Below are 12,704 nucleotides of genomic sequence, written 5' to 3' on the forward strand. Positions count from 1 at the left end.
CTGGATGCTTAGACCAATATTCAGCACTGGGAGGGAATAAATTTTATTGCTTCGGATTAGGTTTGACTCATTTTAATGTTGAGATTATTCTCCTGCACTTAGAAAATAATTCTACAAAAAGATGAACTTCCTACTTGCCTTTACTCTTCAATGCTTTAAAAGTTTCTCAAGGATGTGAGCTCCTTTTGATATTGCTATGGTAAGATGCCAGAAATCTGACATGAGACATGAGCCAAAAATTAACTTTTCAGAAGCATTTCCAAACCATCTGGAGAAGAGGCATTCAGAGTACAAAATAATTAATACCACCTTCAATAAAACACTAAGCATACAGTAGTCTGGCCTTTCCTTTGTGTAATTAAAATTTTTGAAAGAATCAAACTACTCAGAACAGATTATGAATCATTCAAAGTAATTTTATAGTGTTTCTTAACACTATGAGGTTTGGGGTTTTTTTCTTAAACACAGCAGTACCGACTTCCTCGAAATTGCTGATTAGAACTTTAAATGAACAACTGTGCACAAAAAGTTGCCTTCAGGAAAAGCCAAAATCAAACTCATGACCTTATCCAATGTAAAACTACATCCAAATCAAATAATGCATTCATGGCTCTTAACACGAATATCCAAAACCAATGAAAGTGCAGATGGAATCCATAAGCAACTCCAAGAGACAGAAAAATTCCTCCTTAACTCACACTTTGTCACAGCTGATTTATGGTTTGGAAATGAATGCTGTACCTCAGCTCTGCAACACAGCCAGCCTGGGGGAGGGAAGAAGGTGAATGCAGCCCCTCACACAGTGCTCACCTTTGGGCACAAACACAATGTTCAAGGTGCATCTTATGGGATGAAATATCCTTCCTGTGATTCATCAACTCCTTATAAAATGTCAGTGAAGAGCTTCCAGAAATCCACTAATGCTGCACAAAACTTGACAATACCATGGTAATGATTCTGATGTACTCTTCTGTACTTGTTCTATACTTGCAACATAGAAAATTGTGACATTAGAAAATAAGTTGTTCAAAACATGCTTGCCTACATTTCTGCAGGAAACTGTTTACTTTAATAACCACAAAATAAAACTCCATTTTATTTACTATGATAATTTATGAATGCACATAAAATCTGGGCAACCACAGACTCTGGAAACTACAAGTAGCCTTAGAAATAACTACTTAAGGATATTAAATACTAAGTACGAGAGATTAATAGAGTTTCAATAATCAGGTAAAATCAAAATTGCAAATTAAGAACACAGTTTGAATTATCTATTCATCAATAATCTACAAATAATCTAATGGATTCTCCAAAGATCATTACCAAAAAAAAGAGAATTAAATAATCTATGAAATATTTCAACTTCCAGCAAGTCCTACTTTCCCCCCAAAGAAACAACAAATAATGTTTTAAAAGGACTCAGCCCCAGAACAAAATATGAGCGTCAAAAAACTTGAGTGAGAACATAATTTAAATTCTTTTGAAGTCCTTGCACTATTTTGTCACTGAGAAAGAGATGGAGACACACTTGGGCTCAGTTTCATTTGATTTCTAGGTTGTAACCTTTTCTGTGCATAAGCACAGAGACTATACCTTCCTTCTCACACTTAGTCAATCTGATCTTATCCTCTGTGTAATTTCCCAGTGCTTTTATTTCTGAAAGCAAGATTATATCAGGAAGAGAATTCATAAGAGGTTCAATTAAGAGAGAGAATCTTTTTTTGCTTTGTTTCTGGGCTCATTTTCAAAATTTTGCTCCTGTGCAAAGTTTAGGCCACGCAGCTCTTCACATTCTGACTTTTCTTTCCTTCTGACTTCCATTTCTACTTTCCTCCCATCCTAATGAGGATAGTCACATATTTTCATGTGCTCAGAGTGTTGCTACAAAATAAAAAATTAGTGAGTTACTGGTTAGTTCCTTTACATCTTTTCATTCGTCTATTTTCTTTCTAACATATTCAATAAGTTATTTCCCTTTTCGTTGAATTCCAGCCACAACCTAGCCTATGATGCTATCATGTTTTTTAATTCCAAAACATTGGCTCTTGAACTATTGCAGTATTTACTGACCAATTAAAAACGATAAATCTCTTGCATAAATATCTGTATGTTGTCACTTGTAAGCCAGAAAAAAATTTCCAGAAATTTTCATTAAGCTCCTCATTTCCTTAGAAATACCTTCCCAGAATTACTCCTTTTCCCCAAAGAACATAAAACTCTAGAAGAAGTTGAGCTGATCAACTTTCCTTCTCCTTCACTCCCTGCTCAGCTGTTACCTCTTTTCTCAGACTTGAAAACTTTCAAGGCAGAAGTTGTTACTCTGCTATGTGTTTATACAGCAATTATTGCTTTCAGGTGTAATCCAGCACAATGAATGAGTGAACTGTTAAATTACCAACTCTAATTCAAGGAGGGGAAAAATTGTTTTATGTCAACTTTTACCAAAGTTGGTCCCATATTTTGGGACTAGAGATTACTGAGCTGAAAACTGCCACATAAAAAGCATCTTTCTCCAAGATGACTCCTTAGTCCAGGGCACAGCTCCATATCCAAAGAGACTGTGCTGCCCTCCTGTGGTTTGTGAAGATTTTAAGCTCCAGAAGTCACACACAGAGCTGAGTGAATCACACTCTGATTCTGCTCTTGAAAGGCAGGTTGCACAGCTAAACATTACACCTTGAAGAAAGCAGAAAAGCCAAAGTGCTGTTGCAGGGGTACCAAAGGTCTCCTGATGCCTCTGCCTGAAAGGACAGCTTAGACTTTGCAGAGGAAACACAGAACAGCCATGTTAAAACCCAGCTGTCCCTCAGTTACAATGTGCAGAGAACAGCAGCCTAAGTGACCTACAAAAATACTGCAAAAACGGGTAAAATCCCCATAAGTTTAAATCCTTGTGGATGATAAATCCCCACACTCTGGGATATGGTGTGACACAAAAGAGCTGAAGGACACAAGCTGTACACCCCCATCATTGATGTAACTGGGATTGAAGTCTAAAGACAAAACATATAGAACAATCTTCAAATAAACAGTGAAGACATTTTACAGCAAAAAATACCAGAACACTGAAGCAGATCAAATATCCCTTTTAAAGTCAAGACCGGTGCTGCAGAAAACCAATTTAAATTTTACAGTAACTGCAAATACTAAGATATTAGTATATTCTGGAAAAATATTATGAAGAGTAATGTCAATTTAACAATTTAACATTTTATCCAATAGCATATCTAGAATATTTGGAGACAGAAAAGTGTCCTCCTAAATCTTCCTAATTAATACAAATAAAATAAATATGTCATCAACCCCTTCTCTACAAAGTGACACACTGTAGCACCACATCACTCTGAAGTACACCTTATTGACCATTAAAGGATATTAATTTCTACATTTCTATTCCCCAAAAATACCTCTGATGATGATTTTGAGCCATGTTCAAAAGAAATTGTCTTTCTGAATCATATTAATATGCAGCATCGTAATATGCTGGACATTGTTCCACACCATAACTGCTAGAATGGGTCAGCATTCCTTCACCCCTCAACAGTAATCTTCCACAAAAAATTACCTGCTTCTCCATGCTGTGGAGTACTTAGTACAAATGTAACCTCTAAACTTCTGGTTTAAGAGATGAATAATGTAACTTTGGGGCTCTGTGATCCCATGAATAAGGAATACAGAAATAAAAAGGGAGAGGGAAACTAGTAAACTGTACTACAATTATATCAGGAGTAAAAGAAAGACCAAATAGTTTAAATGAAACAAAGGGCAGAGTTAATTAGCAGGCTACTTAACATTTATTAAAGATTTCTGATTAAGATATGAAAAATTAATTTAAGAGACTTGCTAAAAAAGTATCTGCTAGGCACCTATGAGTTAATGTTTTTTGGAGTTTATGTTTCCACATGTCTAACAGAGACGAAAGAGAGAAATACCTCACAGTCTAACAAATAAAACTTATTTTTCTATATAGGGCAGAACACACTCTAATTCCACACAGGTAAAGTCAGTTTAGGCCACTGACTGTGAAGTGCAGACATTGTGTCAAAGTTAATTGTGGATTAATCAAGAACATGCTTCAACCATCAGAACCAAGACAACTGTGAATTTACAAAACCAAATCATTATGAATTGTCTTCATTGCTCAAGCCATAAATCTGTAAAACATTTCAACTGCCACACTGCGGTATTTAATTTTAATTCTTTAGTATGCTCAGTAAACAAACACAAACCACAACAGGATTCAAAAAGCCTACACTGAAGTTTATGTACAGTACTCCACAAAATAAAGCTCTCCAGAGCCTAATAAACACCCAATTAACAAGGACTCGTGAACTGAAAAAATCATACCTCCAGCAATTAGACCTCATCAAAACCTGAACTTTCTTGTAGGAAATATTCAATATGAAGCATTAAAGTTTCAGTAATTCTCTGAGGACTTACACTTACTCCACAGAGCAAGGCACTGAAACAAAGGTGACACCTTCCAGTATGACTGTCAGCTACATGAAAGTCCATCAATCACCCATCACAACAGGATTTTACAGAGCAGGCCAAACACCAAGGAGAATGTGTCCTCAACTGAATCAAAATGCAGCTGTTAGAACTTGGAATCTTTCTTTCCAGTATGATTTTTAATAAGATACACTAGCAACTGTTGTTTCTTCCTTGCAGACTTTCAATATTTCAGAGGCTGTAGCTTGTCATCTAGATCAAAACATCACTTAAGAAAATGCAACAGACTTCAAGCAAACATAAATATATTGAACTTATATTCCTTATAATGCATATGCATTGATTTCTTGAGGCATGGAAACTAGCTATGTTTTCAAAGACTATTCATTTTAGTAAATCATTGTGCCTAAAAATCATTACTACATACTAATTTAACATGTAAAATAGCTTTGCCTCCTGTCTCCAAATAGGCATTATAAAAATATAAAATAATTAATTCCTTTCCCTTGTTTTGCTTGGTAGCCCAAGACAATCACAAAAGAAAAAGGGAGAAAGAGTACAGTAACAGTAGGAACAGTGTACATTGTCATCCATGAGTTATCTGGTTTGGTGATGTGCCTAAGTTATTATTTCCAGTCAAACCTGAAGAATTTTTTGTCTAAAAATTAGTAATTGCATACAAACTTCCATGAAAATTCTCCACAGGCCAACTACACAATGTTATTTATCTCTGAACATTCAAAAGATCCTAAGAAGTCAAATATGAAATACAAAGTTTTGCAAGAATACTCTTTTTAAGGCAAGCCAGTAAAAGAAGATATACCAGTATTACCTATATTATAAAAATGAGTATTTTTGCTTTCTCTTTGTTACTGAAAATTATTTACTTCTCAAGTATATATCAAGAATGTGAAGCAACCTGGCTGTATTGCCATGATAGGTTTTCCAAATCTTGAACTGCAAAATATAATGCACACACAAATGTGGTTTAAACTTATTTAAATGAATGCAGCAAAACTGTAACTTCAGGAGAAGTTAATGAGAAGCAGCTTCAGTTGAATTTCCCTTGGATTGTTACACCCATGTGGCTTGCAGGCAAAGAGCTCTCTGATATGGAAAGATCAGCTGAAGAAGAAGGATGAGTTCCTGCTTCAGGATGCCTGAGTCACTGAAAGACACTAAAACACTATTAAAAAATCTTCAAAGTCTTTCAAAGAGTTCTGACAGGCTTGAAAGGGAAATAGAGAACTTTAAAGTGTCTCTTTAAACTCTTTTTGTTTTACAGAATAAATGACTGTCTGGATTTAATTTTAAAAATACAGTTGCTTTTAACTTTCTAAATAAAATACACAATTTGCATATCTTGATTAACAAAGTTTTCATAAAACATCAGATTCCCTAAACCATCTTTGATTTTTAAGCATAATGTATTCTCAACTCAGAAACCATCTTTCAAGTCAAAATATTCAAAAGGTAATACCAGTACAAAAAGCAGAACAAAAATAAGAGTGACCTAGCCTCACAAAAAAATCCCAGAAACAACCTGGATATACTGAATCAATTTTGACCATTTCAAATCAAATAGCTCTGCATCTAATACACCATTTATTCCACAATTATTATATTATTCAGTTCTATGAGCAATTACAAACAACTTTAACATGGACACTAAGTCACAGACTTTTATATTGGTTAGAAGATAATTACATCATTAAGTGCTGTTCCTTTCATTAAAACTAATTTTGCTTATGATGAGGGTTAGAAAATTTTCAAAATTTTCTTTTCTCTGTTGAGAGGCCACACTACAATAAAGTACCCTTTACTTAATAACAGTGCTGGAAGCTGAAGCTAACACTGATCCTTCAGGAATGTTGTGTGAGAGACTGTTTAATCAAAGCATCAGTTAATTCCACAGAACTGGAACACCATGCTCTGTGTTACCATCCTAGCCCGTGTTATTCAAAGGTATTTAAATTTCAAAGATGTTTCTAAACTACAGATGTAAACATTCTTTTACTCTGTAAGTAAATACCATCTCATGCATACTGTTACTGCAATGATGGCTCATTTCAAATGAAATACCACAAATAAAGCACTTTTTTTAAGTTCTTTGACTTCCTGCTTAACAAGTATTTCAACTCATGAGAAAAGTCATAAGGCTTTGTAAGACTGTAGGTCAGTTACCTCTCATTTTTGAATTGCACAGTTGGATAAGAAAAGTTAATTAATAAAAAGCTGTTTTAAAGAAAAAAAAATCCTCTTTTAAAAAATGTCTTTTTTTTGTTTCACAGGTGAACACAATGTTTGATGAAAAAATCTAACAGTACCAAAAGCTTCAATCTCCATATATCCTCAGAGTAATAAAGCAGCAGCAGAAAGGGTTATCACCATCCAACCCCACATCCACCCACTTTCCCCGTCCCTTTAATGTGCTTTGGATTAGCCTAAAGGAAGGACCTCTAATCATATCCAGTCAAACTGATCTTAATACTCAGAAAGCCTTTGCAGCAAGTAGGAAATGAACCTGAAGACAATGAACCCATTCACACACACAGGACCAGGAACACAAACAAAAACTCCATGACTGACTGAAGTTCCAAAAAGGAATAAAACCCCCTTTTAAATGCTGCCTAATAAAACCACAGAAAAGATGCTGCATTTCTTTGTTGGTCACAAATTAAATATAATCTCCTCTTTTCCAAACCTCAGCAGTTGCACAGTATATCCATTCAACAGTCTTATTTCAACAAGCCCCTCTTCCCAAAATTTTTAGCTTCTGCCTTGCTAGGGAAAAAATGAAAACATTTCCTTTGATGACATATATCAGTACAGGGAAATAATCACACTATGTATCTGATTTTCCTTCTGTCTCACATTGTCACCATCTACACTTTTATATACACTTTTCTTCTGACCTGCTACCCTCTTTTTACCATCTGTACATACTAAAAACCACAGTAACTCTACTCCTACGGAAGGTATCCATGGATGCCTTTACTTCCACAGAAAACTAAACACAACCAAGCACTGAGCTTGGTTAGGAATTTTGGGTTGTGTCAACTGCTGACTGAAATCAAGGCCAGTATTTTGCTCCCAGTTTGCTTCTCAGCTGCTGATGACCTGAGGGAGGTTATATCACCATGTGTCACAAACAGACTGAATTTTAATACAGATTTGAAATTGCTTACCTGTCTTAGCTCTGAAACATACTGAAAACTGGCATATTTTCTTACAAAACAGTTAAATAGCTTCACCAGAAGAAGACCCTGTTAAATACACACACAGACACAAACTCTCACCTTCCCCAGGACTGACTGCAGATGGAAGACTGGTCCAGTCTAGGGTCCAGCTGGGGCACGGATGAGGACAAAACTTTGCTTCAATTCCATTTTCCTGCACGAAAGAAGGAAAAACATAAGTTAAGACCCTTTACCCACTTAAGACGGTATCAAAATTCTCACTAAATTTAACAGCACCAGATCAAACTGCAACACTGTCAGTTTAAGTTAAACTCAACAGGCAGATGACTCTACTTTATACAACATTCAAATTATGTACTTCCCTCATTCTCACAAAAAAACTCTCCTAAGTTTTTTTAGGAAATGCTGTCAGGTTCTATGCAAAAAATATTGAATTATGGAATATGATGGACAGCTTTCTTTAACAAAACTCATTAGGGTTCCCAGATGTTAAAAAAAACCCAACCCAATTGAAAAGGTTGGATAATAAACTCAAGCATAAAAGCAAGAGTTTTTTGTCATTCTTTATGTAAATATCTTTGAAAGAAAAATACAAAATTGTAATTCAAACAAAAAAGTTACTTTGATTATTCAGAATTATTGATAGGGTTCTAGCAGTCCTATCTTTGCCCAATTCCCGAATGAATCAAATATCAGAAGAGAAGAAAAAAAAGTAGAATCACTTCTAAGTCCATGCATATCAGATTTCAGACAAACAAAGGGCATTAAACTGCTCAAGGCTATCAAAATTATCTCATACAATTCTAATAAATTCTACTTAATCCAAATCAAGCAAATGTGGCTATAAAAATAACTCATTAAAAAGCTTAAATTACCATTAACTTAGTCATGGTTGGCCTTGGACCACCTATAAAATTACTGTCTTCGTGATCCTCTTCTAACTCATCAGGAACTGGAGCAGAGTCGTGTAGCTGCTCCTCAGGAGCAGACACCAACTCTGGAAGCTGGAGAAGCTCCATGTTGCATTTGCCAGCAGCTTTCTTTACCCCAGGCACTTCTTGAACCCTTTGATACCAACTGGATATCAGTGGCAAGTTTACCAGATTTTTGCCTTGTTTCTTGCTGGAAACCTAAAATAATAAAATGATAAAGTTAGTGGCTACTAAAAATTTCTTACTACAAGCCACCAAAAGGCACAAACTACAGGAGTGAACTCAGCTCCATGCTGAGCACAAGCACTCACAGCATGATGACAACACAAGGTTTACATGACCAACTTTAATCATAATTTCAGTCAGTAATAGGAAAAATCCATATAAATTATACTCTTAAATATGGGCTACTTCCCAACATAGGAACAATTAGTTTTTGTTAGTTGTCAGACAAAAAACTCCAAAGCAGTAATGTGGCCTCCAATAGAAACTAGCATTTTTTGTATAAAAATGAAATTAAAACATTTCCTAAGTAAGAATATGTTGCACATATTTTATAAAAATATACCCAAATCACTTTTTAAGATGAAGTCCTGCTACCTTTAAAAAGGATGCATTTGGTGACATTAAATAACTTTTGTTTAGATTCCCAAATGTTCTAGAACAATGGAGATCATCCTCTCACAGGAGAGGTTGTGAAGTCTCCTTAGAGACACTCAAAATACAACTGGACATGATCCTGAGCAACTGACTCTAGCTGACCCTGCTCTGAGCAGGGTACTTAGACAAGATGAGCTCCAGATGTGACTTCCAACCTCAATTATTCCAACTTCAACTATTCTGTGGTGCTGTACCTGCTTTAAACAGAAAATTAAAAAACACAATTACAGGAACAGGCAGGAAAGGCCACGCAAAACCAACATTCTTCCCCACAGCTGTCCAAAGAATGGAAATAGAAATTGGTAAAGAAAACTTGAAATTACACTAAATTTCCAACTCTCCTGCATGCTGTGTTTATAATATGCTTAGGGTAATCACAAGTAATTAGCAATAGCTAAAGGAGCAAAAGGATGAACTGTGCAACTTTAGTATCTAATTTAATAACCTAATAATAACACGGGCAAAACCACATTAATTCAGTTAAGGACAAAGCCTTTTGGAAAGCAATTCTAAGAGGCACTGTTACACTTGTTATCAAGTGTTCTAAATTGTATTTTAAAAAGTGAATAGTGTTTTTCCCAAATGAAGATCTGAGCTTTTGTTATACTTCTATTAATTTTTAACAGTTACAACTAATAGAAGGCATAACAAAGGTAACCTCAGAATGAGAACAGCATTGAAATGAGGTAATGAAAAACAACCCTTCAGCTTCATTATCCTACTTTTGGTAATTATAATTACAATCAGCTAGTCAGGTCTCCTCATATTTATAGGATGATATTTTCGAGACACATACTCACTTGAGACTTCATTAGTATTCACACCCTTAATTCAAAGTGGAACTGACACTACGGTGATTTTTTTAAACACAATCCAGGAAGTCCAGCTATACAAGTGACAAATAACACTTGAATACAGAACTCTGTATTGAACTCTGGGACTTCCATCAACAAGAACAGTTTCAACTCATGGCCTGCAAGAAGCTTTCAGATGCATGTTTTTCAATTTTGATGACAACTGTAGGCATCAAGGTATAATTGCTTAGAAAATGATCATTTACCAGAGAACAGAAATAAACAAACATTATCCCGGAGCTCTTGTAAATTAGGTAAAAACTAAACTGAAAGCCAGGTTTTCAGGGCAATCCTTGGTGTCAGCTAACACAAGGGTATTGTAAAATACCTAGCTCATGAGCTGCAGAACACTAAGGGCTGAAGGGCAACTTATAAAAAGTCAATAAATACAAAATTCTTGGCTGTCCACAGAAAGATCCCAACTACGTCGCTAAAATCAATTAAGCATCTGATGCAAAAATCTTCTCATGCCTAGCACCAGTAAATCAAATATTACTCTAAAAAGTTATGTTCTTATTTAAAAAGGTCTTGGAAAAACAAAAGCTGAAATACATTAAAGTTTTTTAGATAGTAAGAAAGCATTTTGTCTTAATACTTTTGTTTAGTGTCATCCATACAGAAGTTGCTGTTCACCTCCAATTATGTGATTTGCAAAACAAAGCAGATGTGAATTAGGAGGAATTTCTGTAAAATAAGTCATCCTCTCAATTCAAAGGCAGCATATTGCTATCATCATACAGAAATCCACTGAGGATGATGATAATGGTTAAAGAAGTTATAAAGTGGACATTTGTCACGTTATTGATATTTGATAGTCATTATCTTTATTTCCGAGACTGTCATCCTCAATCTGACTAACAGCATCTTCCCCAGGAATTCCATTTGTTTCCAAACACCATAAGGGAAATTTGGCAAACCAACTTGCAAAATCAAAATGCAATTGTTCCTGGAATAGACAGCAGCTTAGCTGTAAATCCCATAGAGTAATTGCAGGAATAGAACTGTAGGAGGCAAACTCATTCTATCATTTTACTGTGATGGGAAATAAAGACATAGTTGTAATTTCCTTAAACCTCTCCTATGCATCTATCCCCATAAAACTAAATACACAGATTGTGCTGAGCAAGACGCTTGCATAGTCTTGCCACAGAAGCTTTTTCCCACTGTAGAAAAAGTTTTTAAGTTGAAAAAGAAGTTTTTAAGTTGAGCTCAAGTCACCTGTACTAGTATTTTTAAATTATTGGTGCCAAAATAATATTTTAACACTTAACAGAGTTCACTAACCATTGGTATGCTCTGTATCTAGAAGTAACTTAAGTGACCTCACCAATTCCTGGTTTTTGTGCTTGTACAAAAACAAGACAAATCTTTGATTTTGGGTTAAGGTCACTTTGGAAATACCACAATATGTTTAAATTAACGTATTTTACAACTTTTAGGTTCTTAGAAAACATACATGTAGACTAATTGATATTTGCAGAATTTGTCAGCTTACCAAGAACTGATGGATGCATGGCAAAAGCACTAGATCTGCCACAGTAAAATAAAGTCCTTCTGCAAAAACATGGTCTAGGAGAGGAAGGTCAGAGGTTTTTGTCCTCCTGATGTGAGGGGCCTCCCTGTTGATGGCATCTGGTGCTTCCTGGGCAAGTAGTTTGGAGAAAGCTACACTCAGTTCCAAACTTGAGGGTGGTTGTTCATGGACTTCTCCTGGTTTTAATTCCTCTGTGGATTCTTCACCAAGCACGGGCACTGCAGCCTTGGCACCTGCCTTCTGCTGTTGAAGTTTCTGCCTTCGAATTTTGTCATCATTATGTACTCGAACAGGTTCTCCAAGCTTCCTTTCCAGCAGTAAAATGTCAGGAGGAATAGCCTGGCAGTGCTCAGGAGAGGCTGTCAAAAATCTTTCCACAGCCAGAGGTATGCCGATCTCACAGAGCCTGGTCCACTGGCTAACCTGTCAAATACATTTACATAATTAATGTCTCTACAGAAAGAGAAACAAAATCTAGGGTTACTTTGGTTACTTAATCACTTCAAGCAAAGGAATTCCAGCTGCAAATACATTCTTTGTTAATCTTAGAAACTCAGATATTTCTGTATTACAACAGCTGAGTTAGGAAACTAAATCTTATATATAACAGAATGGTTATCCAGTAGAGCATATTTTTATTTCCTTATTATTGACATAAAATTAGGGGGGCTGTGTCACTCATAAGAAACAAAGCTGTGGCATGGTGATCAATGGCAACCATGGAAACAGCAATCATGCCAGGGTGGAGTTCTGCCTCCTGAGAGGCGTGAGGAAGGCAAGGCTGGATGGATGAGCTGCCAGATGAGCAAACTGCTGTGTGATAAATGGACTGACATCTCAACTCAAAGGGCAGTGCTGGTTAACAGCTCACACTCTACCTGAAGGCCAGTTGGGAGTGGAAATCTTTAAGGGTCTATGCTGAGGCCTATCCCATTTCATCATCTTTACCTGGAGGGGGGAGATGGAATACACTCCCATCAAGGATGACAGGCAATTGAGAAGAGCAGACAACAAATTCCCAACAAACTCCAAGGTAGAGCTGCTATTCACATGACCCTGCACAGACTAG

The 12,704-nt window shown here is 35.9% G+C and overlaps 1 protein-coding gene across 3 annotated transcripts in view; it reads right to left on the bottom strand.

Annotated features, from left to right (window-relative positions):
* The window catches only part of GSTCD (glutathione S-transferase C-terminal domain containing), a 45,763-nt gene that overhangs the window by 28,251 nt on the left and 4,808 nt on the right, over positions 1-12,704 (bottom strand). For all 3 annotated transcript variants that reach the window (XR_012580403.1, XM_005484700.3, XM_026791962.2), the window contains 3 exons: positions 11,597-12,058; positions 8,531-8,785; positions 7,755-7,848 (listed from right to left, as the gene is read on the bottom strand). Coding sequence is in view for 2 of the 3 variants with exons in the window: in XM_005484700.3 (XP_005484757.1) it covers positions 7,755-7,848; positions 8,531-8,785; positions 11,597-12,058 (811 nt within the window). In the remaining variant the exon portion in view is untranslated. The remainder of the gene's footprint in view (positions 1-7,754; positions 7,849-8,530; positions 8,786-11,596; positions 12,059-12,704) is intronic.

The sequence above is a fragment of the Zonotrichia albicollis genome, chromosome 5 (genome assembly GCF_047830755.1).
Source record: "Zonotrichia albicollis isolate bZonAlb1 chromosome 5, bZonAlb1.hap1, whole genome shotgun sequence".
Classification (NCBI taxonomy): Eukaryota; Metazoa; Chordata; class Aves; order Passeriformes; family Passerellidae; genus Zonotrichia; species Zonotrichia albicollis.